The following is a 21351-nucleotide window of genomic DNA, read 5'->3' as shown; positions in this document are numbered from 1 at the left end:
TAGGAGAGAAGAGCAAGACAGGCTGAGACTGAGCCCGAGACTGAGCAAGAGCCTGAGCCCGAGCCTGAGCAAGAGCCTAAGCCCGAGACTGAGCAAGAGCCCGAGACTGAGCAAGAGCCCGAGACTGAGCAAGAGCCTGAGCCAGAGACTGAACCCCCGATTGAGCCAGAACCCGAGACTGAGCCTGAACCCGAAATTGAGCCTGAACCCGAGACTGAGCCTGAACCCGAGAATGAGCCTGAGCCCGAGCCCGAGACTGAGCCTGAACCCGAGACTGAGCCTGAACCCAAGACTGAGCCCATGACTGACCTGAGACTGAGCCTGAACCCGAGACTGAGACACTGACTGAGCCCAAAACTGGCACAGCCGAGATATGGCACCCACAAAGAGCAGAGACTTCCAATACTGACAGCCCTCCAACACTTAGGAGAGAAGAGCAAGACAGTCAGAGACTGAGCCCGAGACTGAGCCCGAGCGCGAGAGTGAGCCCGAGAGTGAGCGTGAGAGTGAGCCCGAGCCTGGGCCCAAGCCCGAGACTGAGCAAGAGCCTCAGCCCGAGCCTGAGCCCATTACTGAGCCTGAGCCCGAGACTGAACCTGAACCCAAGACTGAGCTCGAGACAGCCTGAGACTGAGCCTAAATCCGAAACTGAGCCTGAACCCAAGACTGAGCCCATCACTGACCTGAGACTGAAGCTGAACCCAATACTGAGCCCGAGACTGAGCAAGAGCCGGAGACTGAGCAAGAGCCCGAGGCTGAGCCCGAGACTGAGCCAGAGACTGAGCAAGAGCCCGAGGCTGAACCCGAGCCCAAGCCCGAGACTGAACCTGAACCCGAGACTGAGCCTGAACCCGAGACTAAGCCTGAACCCAAGACTGAGCCTGAACCCGAGACTGAGCCTGAACCTGAGACTGAGCCTGAACCCGAGCCCGAGACTAAGCCTGAACCCGAGACTCAGCCTGAACCCGATACTGAACCTGAGCCCGAGACTGAGCCCGAGACTGAACCAGAGCCTGAGCCCGAGCCTGAGCCCCGAGACTGAGCCTGAGCCCGAGACTGAGCCTGAACCCGAGACTGAGCCCATGACTGAGCCCGAGGCTGAGCCTGAACCCGAGACTGAACCCAAGACTGAGCATGAGCCCGAGACTGAGCCTGAAACCGAGACTGAGCCCGAGACTGAGCCTGAGCCCGAGACTGAGCCTGAAACCGAGACTGAGCCTGTACCCGAGACTGAGCCCGAGACTAAGCCTGAACCCAAGACTGAGCCCGAGACTGATACTAAGCCTAAACCCAAGACTGAGCCTGAGACCAAGACTGAGCCTGAGCCCGAGACTGAGCCCAAGACTGAGCCCAAGACTGAGCCTGAGCTCGAGACTGAGCCTGAACCCGAAACTGAGCCTGAAACCGAGACTGAGCCTGAACCCGAGACTGAGCCTGAGCCCGAGACTGAGCCTGAACCCGAGATTGAGCCTGAACCCAAGACTGAGCCCATGACTGACCTGAGACTGAGCCTGAACCCGAGACTGAGCCCAAAACTGGCACTGCCGAGATATGGCACCCACAAAGAGCAGAGACTTCCAATACTGACAGCCCTCCAACACTTAGGAGAGAAGAGCAAGACAGTCTGAGACTCAGCCCGAGACTGAGCAAGAGCCTGAGCCCGAGACTGAGCAAGAGCCCGAGACTGAGCAAGAGCCCGAGACTGAGCAAGAGCCTGAGACTGAGCAAGAGCCTGAGACTGAGCAAGAGCCTGAGCCAGAGACTGAGCCCGAGACTGAGCCCGAGACTGAGCAAGAGAGTGAGCCCGAGCCCGAGACTGAGCCCGAGACTGAGCCCGAGACTGAGCAAGAGAGTGAGCCCGAGCGCGAGACTGAGCCCGAGACTGAGCCTGAGACTGAACCCGAGACTGAGCCTGAACCCAAGACTGAGCCAATGACTGAGCCCAAAACTGGCACTGCAGAAATATGGCACCCACAAAGAGCAGAGACCCCCAATACTGACAGCCCCCCAACACTTAGGAGAGAAGAGCAAGACAGATTGAGACTGAGCCCGTGACTGAGCACGAGACTGAGCCCAAGACTGAGCCTGAACCCGAGACTGAGCCCGAGACTGAGCCTGAACCCAAGACTGAGCCTGAACCCGAGACTGAGCCTGAACCCGAGACTGAGCCCATGACTGAGCCTGAGCCCGAGACTGAGCCTGGACCCGAGACTGAGCCAGGACCCGAGACTGAGCCTGGACCTTAGACTGAGCCCATGACTGAGCCCAAAACTGGCACTGCTGAGATATGGCCCCCACAAAGAGCAGAGACCCCCAATACTGACAGCCCCCCAACACTTAGGAGAGAAGAGCAAGACAGACTGAGGCCGAGACTGAGCAAGAGACTGACCAAGAGCAAGAGACTGAGCCCGAGACTGAGCCCGAGACTGAGCGCAAGAGCCCGAGACTGAGCGCAAGAGCCCGAGACTGAGCAAGATCCTGAGCCCGAGCAAGAGCCTGAGACTGAGCAAGAGCCCGAGACTGAGCAAGAGCCTGAGCCCGAGACTGAGCCCGAGACTGAGCAAGAGCCTGAGCCCGAGACTGAGCAATAGCCTGAGCCCGAGCAAGAGACTGAGCAAGAGCCCGAGACTGAGCAAGAGCCCGAGACTGAGCAAGAACCCGAGACTGAGCCTGAATCCGAGACTGAGCCTGAACTCAAGACTGAGCTTGAGCCCATGACTGAGCTTGAGCCCGAGACTGAGCCTGAACCCAAGACTGAGCTTGAGACAGCCTGAGACTGAGCCTAAACCCAAAACTGAGCCTGAACCCAAGACTGAGCCCATCACTGACCTGAGACTGAACCTGAACCCAAGACTGAGCCCGAGCCCGAGACTGAGCAAGAGCCGGAGACTGAGCAAGAGCCCGAGACTGAGCAAGAGCCTGAGCCCGAGACTGAGCAAGAGCCCGAGACTGAGCAAGTGACTGACCAAGAGCAGGAGACTGAGCCTGAGACTGAGCCCGAGACTGAGCGCAAGAGCCCGAGATTGAGCAAGAGCCTGAGCCCGAGACTGAGCAAGAGCCCGAGACTGAGCACGAGACTGAGCAAGAGCCTGAGCCCGAGACTGAACCCGAGACTGAGCAAGAGCCTGAGCCCGAGACAGAGCCCGAGACAGAGCAAGAGCCCGAGCAAGAGACTGAGCAAGAGCCCGAGACTGAGCAAGAGCCTGAGCCCGAGACTGAGCAAGAGCCCGAGACTGAGCCTGAGACTGAGCCTGAACCCGAGACTGAGCCCGAGACTAAGCCTGAACCCGAGACTGAGCCTGAACCCGAGACTGAGCCCATGATTGAGCCTGAGCTCGAGACTGAGCCAGAAACCAAGACTGAGCCCGAGACTGAGCCTGAACCCGAGACTGAGCCCATGACTGAGCCCCAAACTGGCACTGCTGAGATATGGCACCCACAAAGAGCAGAGACCCCCAATACTGACAGCCCCCCAACACTTAGGAGAGAAGAGCAAGACAGACTGAGACTGAGCCTGCGACTGAGCACAAGACTGAGCCCGAAACTGAGCCTGAACCCGAGACTGAGCCTGAACCCAAGACTGAGCATGAGCCCGAGACTGAGCCTGAACCTAAGACTGAGCTTGAACCCAAGACTGAGCCCAAGACTGAGCCTGAGCCCGAGACTGAGCCTGAACCCAAGAATGAGCCCAAAACTGGCACTGCTGAGATATGGCACCCACAAAGAGCAGAGACCCCCAATACTGACAGCCCCCCAACACTTAGAAGAGAAGAGCAAGACAGACTGAAACTGAGCCCGAGACTGAGCACGAGACTGAGCCTGAACCCGAGACTCAGCCCAAGACTAAGCCTGAACCCGAGACTGAGCCCATGACTGAGCCCAAAACTGGCACTACTGAGATATGGCACCCACAAAGAGCAGAGACCCCCAATACTGACAGTCCCCCAAACACTTAGGAGAGAAGAGCAAGACAGACTGGAACTGAGCCCGAGACTGAGCATAAGACTGGCACTGCTGAGATACGGCACCCACAAAAAGCAGAGACCCCCTATACTGACAGCCCCCTAAGACTTAGGAGAGAAGAGAGAGACTGAGCCCGAGACTAAGCCTGAACCCAAGACTGAGCCCGAGACTGAGACTAAGCCTAAACCCAAGACTGAGACTAAGCCTGAGCACAAGACTGAGACTAAGCCTGAGCCCGAGACTGAGCCTGAGCCCAAGACTGAGCCTGAAATCGAGACTGAGCCTGAACCCGAGACTGAGCCTGAATCCAAGACTGAGTCCATGACTAACCTGAGACTGAGTCTGAACCCGAGACTGAGCCCATGACTGAGCCCAAAACTGGCACTGCTGAGATATGGCACCCACAAAGAGCAGAGACTCCCAATACTGACAGCCCTCCAACACTTAAGAGAGAAGAGCAAGACAGTCTGAGACTGAGCCCAAGACTGAGCCCGAGACTGAGCACGAGCCTGAGAGTGAGCCCGAGCGTGAGCCTGAGCCCGAGCCTGAGCAAGAGCCTCAGCCCAAGCCTGAGCCCATGACTGAGCCCGAGAATGAGCCTGAACCCAAGACTGAGCTCGAGACAGCCTGAGACTGAGCCTAAACCCGAAACTGAGCCTGAACCCAAGACTGAGCCCATCACTGACCTGAGACTGAACCTGAACCCAAGACTGAGCCCGAGCCCGAGACTGAGCAAGAGCCGGAGACTGAGCAAGAGCCCGAGGCTGAGCCCGAGACTGAGCAAGAGCCCGAGACTGAGCAAGAGTCTCAGCCCAAGCCTGAGCCCATGACTGAGCCTGAGCCCGAGATTGAGCCTGAACCCGAGACTGAGCCCATGACTGAGCACAAGACTGAGCCTGAACCCGAGACTAAGACTGAACCCGAGACTGAACCCGAGACTGAGCCCGAGGCTGAGCCCGAGGCTGAGCCCGAGACTAAGCCTGAACCCGAAACTAAGCCTGAACCCGAGACTGAGCCTGAGACTAAGCCTGAACCCAAAACTGAGCCTGAGACTAAGCCTGAACCCGAGACTGAGGCCGAGACTAAGCCTGAACCCGAGATTGAGCCCGAGACTGAGCCTGAACCCGAGACTGAGCCTGAACCCGAGCCTGAGACTGAGCCTGAACCTGAGACTGAGCCTGAGACTGAACCCAATCCCGAGACTAAGCCTGATTCTGAGACTGAGCCCGAGACTAAGCCTGAACCAGAGACTGAGCCCGAGACTAAGCCTGAACCCGAGACTGAGCCCGAGAGTGTACCCGAGATTGAGCCTGAACCCGAGACTGAGCCTGAGACTAAGACTGAACGCGACTGAGCCTGAACTCAAGACTGAGCCCGAGACTGAGCCTGAGCCTAAGCCCGAGACTGAGCCCGAGACTGAGCCTGAAACCGAGACTGAGCCTAAACCCGAGACTGAGCCCATTACTGAGCCGGACCCCGGGAATGAGCATGAACCCAAGACTGAGCCCGAGATTGAGCCTGGACCCGAGACTGAGCCCATGACAGAGCCTGTGCCCGAGACTGAGCCTGGACCCGAGACTGAGCCTGGACCCGAGACTGAGCCTGAACCCGAGACTGAGCCCATGACTGAGCCTGAGCCCGAGACTGAGCCTGAACCCAAGACTGAGCCCGAGACTAAGCCTGAACCTGAGACTGAGCCCAAGACTGAGCCTGAACCCGAGAATGAGCCCGAGACTAAACCTGAATCCGAGACTGAGCCCAAGACTGAGCTCGAGTCTGAACCCGAGACAGAGCCTGAATCCGAGACTGAGCCCGAGACTAAGCCTGAACCCGAGATTGAGCCTGAGACTGAGCCTGAACCCGAGACTGAGCCTAAACCCGAGACTGAGCCTGAACCCGAGACTGAGCCCGAGACTGAGCCTGAACCCGAGACTGAGCCTGAACCGGAGACTGAGCCTGAACCCGAGACTGAGCCTGAACCGGAGACTAAGCCTGAACCCGAGACTGAGCCCATTACTGAGCCTGAACCCGAGACTGAGACTGAACCCAAGACTGAGCCCGAGACTGAGCCTGTACCCAAGACTGGGCCAATGACTGAGCCTGAACCCGAGACTGAGCCTGGACCCGAGACTGAGCCTGGACCCGAGACTGAGCCTGGACCCGAGATTGAGCCCATGACTGAGCCCAAAACTGGCACTGCTGAGATATGGCACTCACAAAGAGCAGAGACCCCCAATACTGACAGCCCCCCAACACTTAGGAGAGAAGAGCAAGACAGACTGAGGCCTAGACTGAGTCCGAGACTGAGCCCATGACAGAGCCTGAACCCGAGACTGAGCTCGAGACTAAGCCTGAACCCGAGACTGAGCCTGAACCCGAGACTGAGCCCATGACTGAGCCTGAGCCCAAGACTGAGCCTGAACCCGAGACTGAGCCTGAACCTGAGACTGAGCCTGAACCCGTGCCCGAGACTAAGCCTGAACCCGAGACTCAGCCTGAACCCGAGACTGAACCTGAGCCCGAGATTGAGCCCGAGACTGAACCAGAGCCTGAGCCCGAGCCTGAGCCCCGAGACTGAGCCTGAGCCCGAGACTGAGCCTGAACCCGAGACTGAGCCCATGACTGAGCCCGAGGCTGAGCCTGAACCCGAGACTGAGCCTGAACCCGAGACTGAACCAGAGACAGAGCATGAGCCAGAGACTGAGCCTGAAACCGAGACTGAGTCCGAGACTGAGCATGAGCCCGAGACTGAATCTGAGACTGAGCCTGAAACCGAGACTGAGCCTGTACCCGAGACTGAGCCCGAGACTAAGCCTGAACCCAAGACTGAGCCCGAGACTGATACTAAGCCTAAACCCAAGACTGAGCCTGAGACTGAGCTCGAGACTGAGCCTGAACCCGAGACTGAGCCTGAACCCGAAACTGAGCCTGAAACCGAGACTGAGCCTGAACCCGAGACTGAGCCTGACCTCGAGACTGAGCCTGAACCCGAGATTGAGCCTGAACCCAAGACTGAGCCCATGACTGACCTGAGACTGAGCCTGAACCCGAGACTGAGCCCATGACTGAGCCCAAAACTGGCACTGCCGAGATATGGCACCCACAAAGAGCAGAGACTTCCAATACTGACAGCCCTCCAACACTTAGGAGAGAAGAGCAAGACAGTCTGTGACTGAGCCCGAGACTGAGCAAGAGCCTGAGCCCGAGACTGAGCAAGAGCCTGAGCCCGAGACTGAGCAAGAGCCCGAGACTAAGCAAGAGCCTGAGACTGAGCAAGAACCTGAGCCAGAGACTGAGCCCGAGACTGAGCAAGAGAGTGAGCCCGAGCCCGAGACTGAGCAAGAGAGTGAGCCCGAGCGCGAGACTGAGCCCGAGACTGAGCCTGAGACTGAACCCGAGACTGAGCCTGAACCCAAGACTGAGCCAATGACTGAGCCCAAAACTGGCACTGCAGAAATATGGCACCCACAAAGAGCAGAGACCCCCAATACTGACAGCCACCCAACACTTAGGAGAGAAGAGCAAGACAGATTGAGACTGAGCCCGTGACTGAGCACGAGACTGAGCCCAAGACTGAGCCTGAACCCGAGACTGAGCCCGAGACTGAGCCTGAACCCAAGACTGAGCCTGAACCCGAGACTGAGCCTGAAGCCGAGACTGAGCCCATGACTGAGCCTGAGCCCAAGACTGAGCCTGGACCCGAGACTGAGCCAGGACCCGAGACTGAGCCTGGACCTTAGACTGAGCCCATGACTGAGCCCAAAACTGGCACTGCTGAGATATGGCACCCACAAAGAGCAGAGACCCCCAATACTGACAGCCCCCCAACACTTAGGAGAGAAGAGCAAGACAGACTGAGGCCGAGACTGAGCAAGAGACTGACCAAGAGCAAGAGACTGAGCCCGAGACTGAGCGCAAGAGCCCGAGAATGAGCGCAAGAGCCCGAGACTGAGCGCAAGAGCCCGAGACTGAGCAAGATCCTGAGCCCGAGCAAGAGCCTGAGACTGAGCAAGAGCCCGAGACTGAGCAAGAGCCTGAGCCCGAGACTGAGCCCGAGACTGAGCAAGAGCCTGAGCCCGAGACTGAGCAATAGCCTGAGCCCGAGCAAGAGCCCGAGACTGAGCAAGAGCCCGAGCAAGAGACTGAGCAAGAGCCCGAGACTGAGCAAGAGCCCGAGACTGAGCAAGAACCCGAGACTGAGCCTGAATCCGAGACTGAGCCTGAACTCAAGACTGAGCTTGAGCCCATGACTGAGCCTGAGCCCGAGACTGAGCCTGAACCCAAGACTGAGCTCGAGACAGCCTGAGACTGAGCCTAAACCCAAAACTGAGCCTGAACCCAAGACTGAGCCCATCACTGACCTGAGACTGAACCTGAACCCAAGACTGAGCCCGAGCCCGAGACTGAGCAAGAGCCGGAGACTGAGACTGAGCAAGAGCCCGAGACTGAGCAAGAGCCCGAGACTGAGCAAGAGCCTGAGCCCGAGACTGAGCAAGAGCCTGAGCCCGAGACTGAGCAAGAGCCCGAGACTGAGCAAGTGACTGACCAAGAGCAAGAGACTGAGCCTGAGACTGAGCCCGAGACTGAGCGCAGGAGCCCGAGATTGAGCAAGAGCCTGAGCCCGAGACTGAGCAAGAGACTGAGCAAGAGCCTGAGCCCGAGACTGAGCAAGAGCCTGAGCCCGAGACAGAGCCCGAGACTGAGCAAGAGCCTGAGCCCGAGACAGAGCCCGAGACTGAGCAAGAGCCCGAGCAAGAGACTGAGCAAGAGCCCGAGACTGAGCAAGAGCCTGAGCCCGAGACTGAGCAAGAGCCCGAGACTGAGCCCGAGACTGAGCACGAGACTGAGCCTGAGACTGAGCCTGAACCCGAGACTGAGCCCGAGACTAAGCCTGAACCCGAGACTGAGCCTGAACCCGAGACTGAGCCCATGATTGAGCCTGAGCTCGAGACTGAGCCAGAAACCAAGACTGAGCCCGAGACTGAGCCTGAACCCGAGACTGAGCCCATGACTGAGCCCCAAACTGGCACTGCTGAGATATGGCACCCACAAAGAGCAGAGACCCCCAATACTGCAGCCCCCCAACAATTAGGAGAGAAGAGCAAGACAGACTGAGACTGAGCCTGCGACTGAGCACAAGACTGAGCCCGAAACTGAGCCTGAACCCGAGACTGAGCCTGAACCCAAGACTGAGCATGAGCCCGAGACTGAGCCTGAACCTAAGACTGAGCTTGAACCCAAGACTGAGCCCAAGACTGAGCCTGAGCCCGAGACTGAGCCTGAACCCAAGAATGAGCCCATTACTGAGCCCAAAACTGGCACTGCTGAGATATGGCACCCACAAAGAGCAGAGACCCCCAATACTGACAGCCCCCCAACACTTAGAAGAGAAGAGCAAGACAGACTGAAACTGAGCCCGAGACTGAGCACAAGACTGAGCCTGAACCCGAGACTCAGCCCAAGACTAAGCCTGAACCCGAGACTGAGCCCATGACTGAGCCCAAAACTGGCACTACTGAGATATGGCACCCACAAAGAGCAGAGACCCCCAATACTGACAGTCCCCCAAACACTTAGGAGAGAAGAGCAAGACAGACTGAAACTGAGCCCGAGACTGAGCATAAGACTGGCACTGCTGAGATACGGCACCCACAAAAAGCAGAGACCCCCTATACTGACAGCCCCCTAAGACTTAGGAGAGAAGAGCGAGACTGAGCCCGAGACTAAGCCTGAACCCAAGACTGAGCCCGAGACTGAGACTAAGCCTAAACCCAAGACTGAGACTAAGCCTGAGCACAAGACTGAGACTAAGCCTGAGCCCGAGACTGAGCCTGAGCCCAAGACTGAGCCTGAACCCGAGACTGAGCCTGAACCCGAGACTGAGCCTGAACCCAAGACTGAGCCCATGACTAACCTGAGACTGAGCCTGAACCCGAGACTGAGCCCATGACTGAGCCCAAAACTGGCACTGCTGAGATATGGCACCCACAAAGAGCAGAGACTCCCAATACTGACAGCCCTCCAACACTTAAGAGAGAAGAGCAAGACAGTCTGAGACTGAGCCCAAGACTGAGCCCGAGACTGAACCCGAGCCTGAGAGTGAGCCCGAGCGTGAGCCTGAGCCTGAGCAAGAGCCTCAGCCCAAGCCTGAGCCCATGACTGAGCCCGAGACTGAGCCTGAACCCAAGACTGAGCTCGAGACAGCCTGAGACTGAGCCTAAACCCGAAACTGAGCCTGAACTCAAGACTGAGCCCATCACTGACCTGAGACTGAACCTGAACCCAAGACTGAGCCCGAGCCCGAGACTGAGCAAGAGCCGGAGACTGAGCTAGAGCCCGAGGCTGAGCCCGAGACTGAGCCCGAGACTGAGCAAGAGCCCGAGACTGAGCAAGAGCCTCAGCCCAAGCCTGAGCCCATGACTGAGCCTGAGCCCGAGATTGAGCCTGAACCCGAGACTGAGCCCATGACTGAGCACAAGACTGAGCCTGAACCCGAGACTGAGCCTGAACCCAAGACTGAGCCTGAACCCGAGACTAAGACTGAACCTGAGACTGAACCCGAGACTGAGCCCGAGGCTGAGCCCGAGACTAAGCCTGAACCCGAAACTAAGCCTGAACCCGAGACTGAGCCTGAGACTAAGCCTGAACCCGAAACTGAGCCTGAGACTAAGCCTGAACCCGAGACTGAGGCCGAGACTAAGCCTGAACCCGAGATTGAGCCCGAGACTGAGCCTGAACCCGGGAATGAGCCTGAACCCAAGACTGAGCCCGAGATTGAGCCTGGACCCGAGACTGAGCCCATGACAGAGCCTGTGCCCGAGACTGAGCCTGGACCCGAGACTGAGCCTGGACCCGAGACTGAGCCTGAACCCGAGACTGAGCCCATGACTGAGCCTGAGCCCGAGACTGAGCCTGAACCCAAGACTGAGCCCGAGACTAAGCCTGAACCTGAGACTGAGCCCAAGACTGAGCCTGAACCCGAGAATGAGCCCGAGACTAAGCCTGAACCTGAGACTGAGCCCAAGACTGAGCCTGAACCCGAGAATGAGCCCGAGACTAAGCCTGAACCCGAGACTGAGCCCAAGACTGAGCCCGAGTCTGAACCCGAGACAGAGCCTGAATCCGAGACTGAGCCCGAGACTAAGCCTGAACCCGAGATTGAGCCCGAGACTGAGCCTGAACCCGAGACTGAGCCTGAACCCGAGACTGAGCCCATTACTGAGCCTGAACCCGAGACTGAGCCTGAACCCAAGACTGAGCCCGAGACTGAGCCTGCACCCAAGACTGGGCCCATGACTGAGCCTGAACCCGAGACTGAGCCTGAACCCGAGACTGAGCCTGAACCCGAGACTGAGCCCATTACTGAGCCTGAACCCGAGACTGAGCCTGAACCCAAGACTGAGCCCGAGACTGAGCCTGCACCCAAGACTGGGCCCATGACTGAGCCTGAACCCGAGACTGAGCCTGGACCCGAGACTGAGCCTGGACCCGAGACTGAGCCCATGACTGAGCCCAAAACTGGCACTGCTGAGATATGGCACCCACAAAGAGCAGAGACCCCCAATACTGACAGCCCCCCAACACTTAGGAGAGAAGAGCAAGACAGACTGAGCCTGAGCCTAAGCCCGAGACTGAGCCCGAGACTGAGCCCGAGACTGAGCCTGAAACCGAGACTGAGCCTAAACCCGAGACTGAGCCCATTACTGAGCCTGAACCCGGGAATGAGCCTGAACCCAAGACTGAGCCCGAGATTAAGCCTGGACCCGAGACTGAGCCCATGACAGAGCCTGTGCCCGAGACTGAGCCTGGACCCGAGACTGAGCCTGGACCCGAGACAGAGCCCATGACTGAGCCTGAGCCCGAGACTGAGCCTGAACCCAAGACTGAGCCCGAGACTAAGCCTGAACCTGAGACTGAGCCCAAGACTGAGCCTGAACCCGAGAATGAGCCCGAGACTAAGCCTGAACCCGAGACTGAGCCCAAGACGGAGCCCGAGTCTGAACCCAAGACAGAGCCTGAATCCGAGACTGAGCCCGAGACTAAGCCTGAACTCGAGATTGAGCCCGAGACTGAGCCTGAACCCGAGACTGAGCCCGAGACTGAGCCTGCACCCAAGACTGGGCCCATGACTGAGCCTGAACCCGAGACTGAGCCTGGACCCGAGACTGAGCCTGGACACGAGACTGAGCCTGAACCCGAGACTGAGCCCATGACTGAGCCCAAAACTGGCACTGCTGAGATATGGCACCCACAAAGAGCAGAGACCCCCAATACTGACAGCCCCCCAACACTTAGGAGAGAAGAGCAAGACAGACTGAGGCCGAGACTGAGGCCGAGACTGAGGCCTAGACTGAGTCCGAGACTGAGCCCATGACAGAGCCTGAACCCAAGACTGAGCCCGAGACTAAGCTTGAACCCGAGACTGAGCCTGAACCCGAGACTGAGCCCATGACTGAGCCTGAGCCCGAGACTGAGCCTGAATCCAAGACTGAGCGCGAGACTGAGCCTGAACCCGAGACTGAGCCCATGACTGAGCCCAAAACTGGCACTGCTGAGATATGGCACCCACAAAGAGCAGAGACCGCCAATACTGACAGCCCCCCAACACTTTGGAGAGAAGAGCAAGACAGACTGAGACTGAGCCTGCGACTGAGCACGAGACTGAGCCCAAGACTGAGCCTGAACCCGAGACTGAGCCCAAGACTAAGCCTGAACCCGAGACTGAGCCTGAACCCAAGACTGAGCCCGAGACTGAGCCTGAACACGAGACTGAGCCCGAGACTGAGCCTGAACCCGAGACTGAGCCCATTACTGAGCCCAAAACTGGCACTGCTGAGATATGGCACCCACAAAGAGCAGAGACCCCCAATACTGACAGCCCCCCAACACTTAGGAGAGAAGAGCAAGACAGACTGAAACTGAGCCCGAGACTGAGCAAGAGACTGAGCCTGAACCCGAGACTGAGCCCAAGACTAAGCCTGAACCCGAGACTGAGCCTGAACCTGAGACTGAGCCCATGACTAAGCCCAAAACTGGCACTACTGAGATATGGCACCCACAAAGAGCAGAGACCCTCAATACTGACAGCCCCCCAACACTTAGGAGAGAAGAGCAAGACAGACTGAAACTGAGCCCGAGACTGAGCATGAGACTGGCACTGCTGAGATAGGGCACCCACAAAAAGCAGAGACCCCCTATACTGACAGCCTCCCAAGACTTAGGAGAGAAGAGCGACACTGAGCCCGAGACTAAGCCTGAACCCAAGACTGAGCCCGAGACTGAGACTAAGCCTAAACCCAAGACTGAGACTAAGCCTGAGCCCAATACTGAGCCTGAGACTGAGCCTGAGCCCAAGACTGAGCCCAAGACTGAGCCTGAGCCCGAGACTGAGCTTGAGACTGAACCTGAACCCGAGATTGAGCCTGAGCCTGAACCCGAGACTGAGCCTGAACCCGAGACTGATCCTGAACCCGAGACTAAGCTTGCACCCAAGACTGAGCCCATGACTGACCTGAGACTGAGCCTGAACTCGAGACTGAGCCCATGACTGAGCCCAAAACTGGCACTGCTGAGATATGGCACCCACAAAGAGCAGAGACTCCCAATACTGACAGCCCTCCAACACTTAGCAGAGAAGAGCAAGATAGTCTGAGACTGAGCAAGAGCCTGAGCACGAGCCTGAGCACGAGACTGAGCAAGAGCCTGAGACTGAGCAAGAGCCCGAGACTGAGCAAGAGCCCGAGACTGAGCAAGAGCCCGAGACTGAGCCAGAGCCTGAGCCAGAGACTGAGCCCGAGACTGAGCAAGAGAGTGAGCCCGAGCCCGAGACTGAGCAAGAGAGTGAGCCCGAGCGCGAGACTGAGCCCGAGACTGAGACTGAACCCGAGACTGAGCCTGAACCCAAGACTAAGCCCATGACTGAGCCCAAAACTGGCACTGCAGATATATGGCACCCACAAAGAGAAGAGACCCCCAATATTGACAGCCCCCCAACACTTAGGAGAGAAGAGCAAGACAGATTGAGACTAAGCCCGCGACTGGGCACGAGACTGAGCCCGAGACTGAGCCTGAACCCGAGACTGAGCCTGAACCTGAGCCTGAACCCGAGACTGAGCCTGAATCTGAGACTGAGTCCGAGACTGAGCCTGGACCCGAGACTGGAACCGAGACTGAGCCTGGACCCGAGACTGAGCCCATGACTGAGCCCAAAACAGGCACTGCTGAGATATGGCACCCACAAAGAGCAGAGACCCCCAATACTGACAGCCCCCCAACACTTAGGAGAGAAGATCAAGACAGACTGAGGCCGAGACTGAGCACGAGACTGAGCCTGAGACTGAGCCTGAACCCGAGACTGATCCCGAGACTGAGCACGAGACTGAGCCCGAGACTGAGCCCGAGACTGAGCCTGAACCCGAGACTGAGCCCATGACTGAGCCCAAAACTGGCACTGCTGAGATACGGCACCCACAAAAAGCACAGACCACCTATACTGACAGCCCCCCAAGACTTAAGAGAGAAGAGCGAGACTGAGCCCGAGAGTAAGCCTGAACCCAAGACTGAGCCCGAGACTGAGACTAAGCCTAAACCCAAGACTGAGACTAAGCCTGAGCCCAAGACTGAGACTAAGCCTGAGCCCGAGACTGAGCCCAAGACTGACCCTGAGCCCGAGACTGAGCTCGAGACTGAGCCTGAACCCGAGACTGAGCCTGAACCCGAGACTGAGCCTGAACCCGAGACTGAGCCTGAGCCTAAACCTGAGACTGAGCCTGAACCCGAGACTGAGCCCATGACTGACATGAGACTGAGCCTGAATCCGAGACTGAGCCCAAAACTGGCACTGCTGAGATATGGCACCCACAAAGAACAGAGACTCCCAATACTGACAGCCCTCCAACACTTAGGAGAGAAGAGCAAGACAGTCTGAGACTGAGCCCGAGACTGAGCCCGAGAGTGAGCCTGAGAGTGAGCCTGAGCCCGAGACTGAGCAAGAGCCTCGGCCCGAGCCTGAGCCTGAGCCCGAGACGGAGCCTGAACCCAAGACTGAGCTCGAGCCTGAGCCCGAGCCCGAGACTGAGCAAGAGCCGGAGACTGAGCAAGAGCCCGAGGCTGAGCTTGAGACTGAGCCCGAGACTGAGCAAGAGCCCGAGACTGAGCAAGAGCCCGAGACTGAGCAAGAGCCCGAGACTGAGCAAGAGACTGACCAAGAGCAAGAGACTGAGTCCCGAGACTGAGCCCGAGACAGAGCGCAAGAACCCGAGACTGAGCCTGAGACTAAGCCTGAACCCGAAACTGAGCCTGAGACTAAGCCTGAACCCGAGACTGAGGCCGAGACTAAACCTAAACCCGTGACTGAGCCCGAGATTGAGCCCAAGCCCGAGACTGAGCCTGAACCCAAGCCTGAGACTGAGCCTGAACCCGAGACTGAGCCTGAGACTGAACCCAATCCCGAGACTAAGCCTGATTCCGAGACTGAGCCCGAGACTAAGCCTGAACCCGAGACTGAGCCCGAGACTGAACCCGAGATTGAGCCTGAACCCGAGACTGAGCCTGAGACTAAGCCTGAACCCGAGACTGAGCCTGAACCCAAGACTGAGCCCGAGACTGAGCCTGAGCCCGAGACTGAGCCTAAGCCCGAGACTGAGCCTGAGCCCGAGACTGAGCCTGAACCCGAGACTGAGACCATTACTGAGCCTGAACCCGGGAATGAGCCTGAACCCAAGACTGAGCCCAAGATTGAGCCTGGACCCGAGACTGAGCCCATGACTGAGCCTGTGCCCGAGACTGAGCCTGAACCCAAAACTGAGCCCGAGACTGAGCCTGGACCCGAGACTGAGCCTGGACCCGAGACTGAGCCTGAACCCGAGACTGAGCCAATGACTGAGCCTGAGCCCGAGACTGAGCCTGAACACAAGACTGAGCCCGAGACTAAGCCTGAACCTGAGACTGAGCCCAAGACTAAGCCTGAACCTGAGCCCAGACTAAGCCTGAACCCAAGACTGAGCCCAAGACTGAGCCCGAGTCTGAACCCGAGACAGAGCCTGAATCCGAGACTGAGCCCGAGACTAAGCCTGAACCCGAGATTGAGCCCGAGACTGAGGCTGAACCCGAGACTGAGCCCGAGACTGAGCCTGAACCCGAGACTGAGCCTGAACCCGAGACTGAGCCCATTACTGAGCCTGAACCTGAGACTGAGCCTGAACCCAAGACTGAGCCCGAGACTGAGCCTGCACCCAAGACTGGGCCCATGACTGAGCCTGAACCCGAGACTGAGCCTGGACCCGAGACTGAGCCTGGACCCGAGACTGAGCCTGGACCCGAGACTGAGTCTGAACCCGAGACTGAGCCCATGACTGAGCCCAAAACTGGCAATGCTGAGATATGGCACCCACAAAGAGCAGAGACCCCCAATACTGACAGCACCTCAACACTTAGGAGAGAAGAGCAAGACAGACTGAGGCCGAGACTGAGGCCGAGACTGAGCCCGAGACTGAGCCTGAACCCGAGACTGAACCCGAGACTAAGCCTGAACCCGAGACTGAGCCTGAACCCGAGACTGAGCCCATGACTGAGCTTGAGCCCGGGACTGAGCCTGAAAGCAAGACTGAGCCCGAGACTGAGCCTGAACCCGAGACTGAGCCCATGACTGAGCCCAAAACTGGCACTGCTGAGATATGGCACCCACAAAGAGCAGAGACCCCCAATACTGACAGCCCCCCAACACTTTGGAGAGAAGAGCAAGACAGACTGAGCCTGCGACTGAGCACGAGACTGAGCCTGAGCCCGAGACTGAGGTTGAGACTGAGCCTGAACCCGAGACTGAGCCTGAACCCGAGATTGAGCCTGAGCCTAAACCCGAGACTGAGCCTGAACCCGAGACTGAGCCCATGACTGACATGAGACTGAGCCTGAATCCGAGACTGAGCCCAAAACTGGCACTGCTGAGATATGGCACCCACAAAGAACAGAGACTCCCAATACTGACAGCCCTCCAACACTTAGGAGAGAAGAGCAAGACAGTCTGAGACTGAGCCCGAGACTGAGCCCGAGAGTGAGCCTGAGAGTGAGCCTGAGCCTGAGCCCGAGACTGAGCAAGAGCCTCAGCCCGAGCCTGAGCCCATGACTGAGCCTGAGCCCGAGACGGAGCCTGAACCCAAGACTGAGCTCGAGACAGCCTGAGACTGAGCCTAAACCCGAAACTGAGCCTGAACCCAAGACTGAGCCCATCACTGACCTGAGACTGAACCTGAACCCAAGAATGAAGCCCGAGCCTGAGCCCGAGACTGAGCAAGAGCCAGAGACTGAGACTGAGCAAGAGCCCGAGGCTGAGCTTGAGACTGAGTCCGAGACTGAGCAAGAGCCCGAGACTGAGCAAGAGCCTGAGCCCGAGACTGAGCAAGAGCCTGAGCCCGAGACTGAGCAAGAGCCTGAGCCCGAGACTGAGCAAGAGCCCGAGACTGAATAAAAGCCCGAGACTGAGCAAGAGACTGACCAAGAGCAAGAGACTGAGTCCCGAGACTGAGCCCGAGACAGAGCGCAAGCCTAAGCCCGAGACTGAGCCTGAGACTGAGCCTGAACCCGAGACTGAGCCCATTACTGAGCCTGAACCCGGGAATGAGCCTGAACCCAAGACTGAGCCCGAGATTGAGCCTGGACCCGAGACTGAGCCCATGACTGAGCCTGTGCCCGAGACTGAGCCTGAACCCAAAACTGAGCCCAAGACTGAGCCTGGACCCGAGACTGAGCCTGGACCCGAGACTGAGCCTGAACCCGAGACTGAGCCCATGACTGAGCCTGAGCCCGAGACTGAGCCTGAACCCAAGACTGAGCTCGAGACTAAGCCTGAACCTGAGACTGAGCCCAAGACTAAGCCTGAACCTGAGACTGAGCCCGAGACTAAGCCTGAACCCGAGAATGAGCCAGAGACTAAGCCTGAACCCGAGACTGAGCCCAAGACTGAGCTCGAGTCTGAACCCGAGACAGAGCCTGAGCCCGAGACTAAGCCTGAACCCGAGATTGAGCCCGAGACTGAGCCTTAACCCGAGACTGAGCCCGAGACTGAGCCTGAACCCGAGACTGAGCCTGAACCCGAGACTGAGCCCATTACTGAGCCTGAACCTGAGACTGAGCCTGAACCCAAGACTGAGCCCCAGACTGAGCCTGCACCCAAGACTGGGCCCATGACTGAGCCTGAACCCGAGACTGAGCCTGGACCCGAGACTGAGCCTGGACCCGAGACTGAGTCTGAACCCGAGACTGAGCCCATGACTGAGCCCAAAACTGGCACTGCTGAGATATGGCACCCACAAAGAGCAGAGACCCCCAATACTGACAGCCCCTCAACACTTAGGAGAGAAGAGCAAGACAGACTGAGGCCGAGACTGAGGCCGAGACTGAGGCCGAGACTGAGCCCGAGACTAAGCCTGAACCCGAGACTGAGCCTGAACCCGAGACTGAGCCCATGACTGAGCCTGAGCCCGAGACTGAGCCTGAAACCAAGACTGAGCCCGAGACTGAGCCTGAACCCGAGACTGAGCCCATCACTGAGCCCAAAACTGGCACTGCTGAGATATGGCACCCACAAAAAGCAGAGACCTCCAATACTGACAGCCCCCCAACACTTTGGAGAGAAGAGCAAGACAGACTGAGCCTGCGACTGAGCATGAGACTGAGCCCAAGACTGAGCCTGAACCCGAGAATGAGCCCAAGACTAAGCCTGAACCCAAAACTGAGCCTGAACCCAAGACTGAGCCTGAACCTGAGCCCGAGACTGAGCCTGAACCCGAGACTGAGCCCATTACTAAGCCCAAAACTGGCACTGCTGAGATATGGCACCCACAAAGAGCAGAGACCCCCAATACTGACAGCCCCCGAAACACTTAGGAGAGAAGAGCAAGACAGACTGAAACTGAGCCCGAGACTGAGCACGAGACTGAGCCAGAACCCGAGACTGAGCCCAAGACTAAGCCTGAACCCGAGACTGAGCCTGAACCGGAGACTGAGCCCGTGACTGAGACCAAAACTGGCACTACTGAGATATGGCACCCACAAAGACCAGAGACCCCCAATACTGACAGCCCCCCAACACTTAGGAGAGAAGAGCAAGACAGACTGAAACTGAGCCCGAGACTGAGCATAAGACTGGCACTGCTGAGATACGGCACCCACAAAAAGCAGAGACCCCCTATACTGACAGCCTCCCAAGACTTAGGAGAGAAGAGCGAGACTGAGCCCGAGACTAAGCCTGAACCCAAGACTGAGCCCGAGACTGAGACTAAGCCTAAACCCAAGACTGAGACTAAGCCTGAGCCCAAGACTGAGCCTGAGCCCGAGACTGAGCCTGAGCCCGAGACTGAGCCCAAGACTGAGCCAAAAACTGAACCCGAGACAGAGCCTGAACCCGAGACTGAGATTGAACCCAAGACTGAGCCTGAGACTGAACCCGAGACTGAGCCTGAACCCAAGACTGAGCCCATGACTGAGCCCAAAACTGGCACAACTGAGATATGGCACCCACAAAGACAAGAGACCCCCAATACTGACAGCCCCCCAACACTTAGAAGAGAAGAGCAAGACAGACTGAGGCCGAGACTGAGGCCGAGACTGAGCCCGAGACTGAGCCTGAACCCGAGACTGAGCATGAGACTAAGCCTTAACCCGAGACTGAGCCTGAACCCGAGACTGAGCCCATGACTGAGCCTGAGCCCGAGACTGAGCTTGAACCCGAGACTGAGCCCATGACTGAGCCCAAAACTGGCACTGCTGAGATATGGCACCCACAAAGAGCAGAGACCCCCAATACTGACAGCCCCCCAACACTTTGGAGAGAAGAGCAAGTCAGACTGAGCCTGCGACTGAGCACGAGACTGAGCCCAAGACTGAGCCTGAACCTGAGACTGAGCCCAAGACTAAGGCTGAACCCGAGACTGAGCCTGAACCCAAGACTGAGCCCGAGACTGAGCCTGAACCCGAGAATGAGCCTGAACCCGAGACTGAGCCTGAACCCGAGACTGAGCCCATTACTGAGCCCAAAACTGGCACTGCTGAGATATGGCACCCACAAAGAGCAGAGACCCCCAATACTGACAGCCTCCCAACACTTAGGAGAGAAGAGCAAGACAGACTGAAACTGAGCCCGAGACTGAGCACGAGACTGAGCCTGAACCCGAGACTGAGCCCAAGACTAAGCCTGAACATAAGACTGAGCTCATGACTGAGCCCAAAATTGGCACTACTGAGATATGGCACCCACAAAGAGCAGAGACCCCCAAAACTGACAGCCCCCCAACACTTAGGAGAGAAGAGCAAGACAGACTGAGGCCGAGACTGAGCATAAGACTGGCACTGCTGAGATACGGCACCCACAAAAAGCAGAGACCCCCTATACTGACAGCCTCCCAAAACTTAGGAGAGATGAGCAAGACTGAGCCCGAGACTAAGCCTGAATCAAAGACTGAGCCCGAGACTGAGACTAAGCCTAAACCCAAGACTGAGACTAAGCCTAAACCCAAGACTGAGACTAAGCCTGAGCCCAAGACTGAGCCTGAGCCCGAGACTGAGCCTGAGCCCGAGACTGAGCCTGAGCCCAAGACTGAGCCTATATACACTATATACACTGCACACACTATATACACAATATACACTGCACACACTATATACACTGCACACACTATATACACTATATACACTGCACACACTATATACACTATATACACTGCACACGCTATATACACTGCACACACTATATACACTATATACACTATATACACTGCACACACTATACACACTATATACACTATATACACTGCACACACTATATACACTATATACACTGCACACACTATATACACTATATACGCTATATACACTGCACACACTATATACACTATATACACTGCACACACTATATACATTATACACACTATATACACTATATACACTGCACACACTATATACACTATATACACTGCACACAGTATATACACTATATACGCTATATACACTGCACACACTATATACACTATATACACTACACACACTATATACACTATATACACTATATACACTGCACACACTATATACACTATATACACTGCACACACTATATACACTGCACACACTATATACGCTATATACACTGCACACACTATATACACTATATACACTGCACACACTATATACACTGCACACACTATATACACTATATACACTGCACACACTATATACACTATATACACTGCACACACTATACACACTGCACACACTATATACACTGCACACACAATATACACTATATACACTGCACACACTATATACACTATATACACTGCACACACTATATACACTATATACACTGCACACACTATATACACTGCACACACTATACAC

The 21351-nt window shown here is 56.9% G+C and overlaps 1 protein-coding gene and 3 pseudogenes across 1 annotated transcript; all 4 read left to right on the top strand.

Moving 5' to 3' along the window:
* Positions 1 to 232: 232 nt before the first annotated feature.
* LOC141164106 (uncharacterized) lies at positions 233 to 2055 on the top strand (annotated as a pseudogene).
* A 2734-nt stretch (positions 2056 to 4789) lies between these two features.
* LOC141164105 (uncharacterized) lies at positions 4790 to 9913 on the top strand (annotated as a pseudogene).
* On the top strand, positions 9910 to 13510 carry LOC141164104 (uncharacterized). The gene is made up of 4 exons (XM_073649256.1): positions 9910 to 10062; positions 10479 to 11388; positions 11814 to 12070; positions 13133 to 13510. The coding sequence occupies exons 1-4, from the start codon at positions 9910 to 9912 to the stop codon at positions 13508 to 13510; spliced, it is 1698 nt and encodes a 565-aa protein (XP_073505357.1).
* Positions 13507 to 19656, top strand: LOC141164103 (uncharacterized; annotated as a pseudogene).
* Positions 19657 to 21351: the final 1695 nt, after the last annotated feature.

This window comes from Phyllobates terribilis, unplaced genomic scaffold, assembly GCF_046119375.1.
Source record: "Phyllobates terribilis strain yellow unplaced genomic scaffold, ASM4611937v1 Scaffold_10__3_contigs__length_209671492, whole genome shotgun sequence".
Taxonomy (NCBI): Eukaryota; Metazoa; Chordata; class Amphibia; order Anura; family Dendrobatidae; genus Phyllobates; species Phyllobates terribilis.
This window is presented reverse-complemented; position numbering and strand designations above follow the sequence as displayed.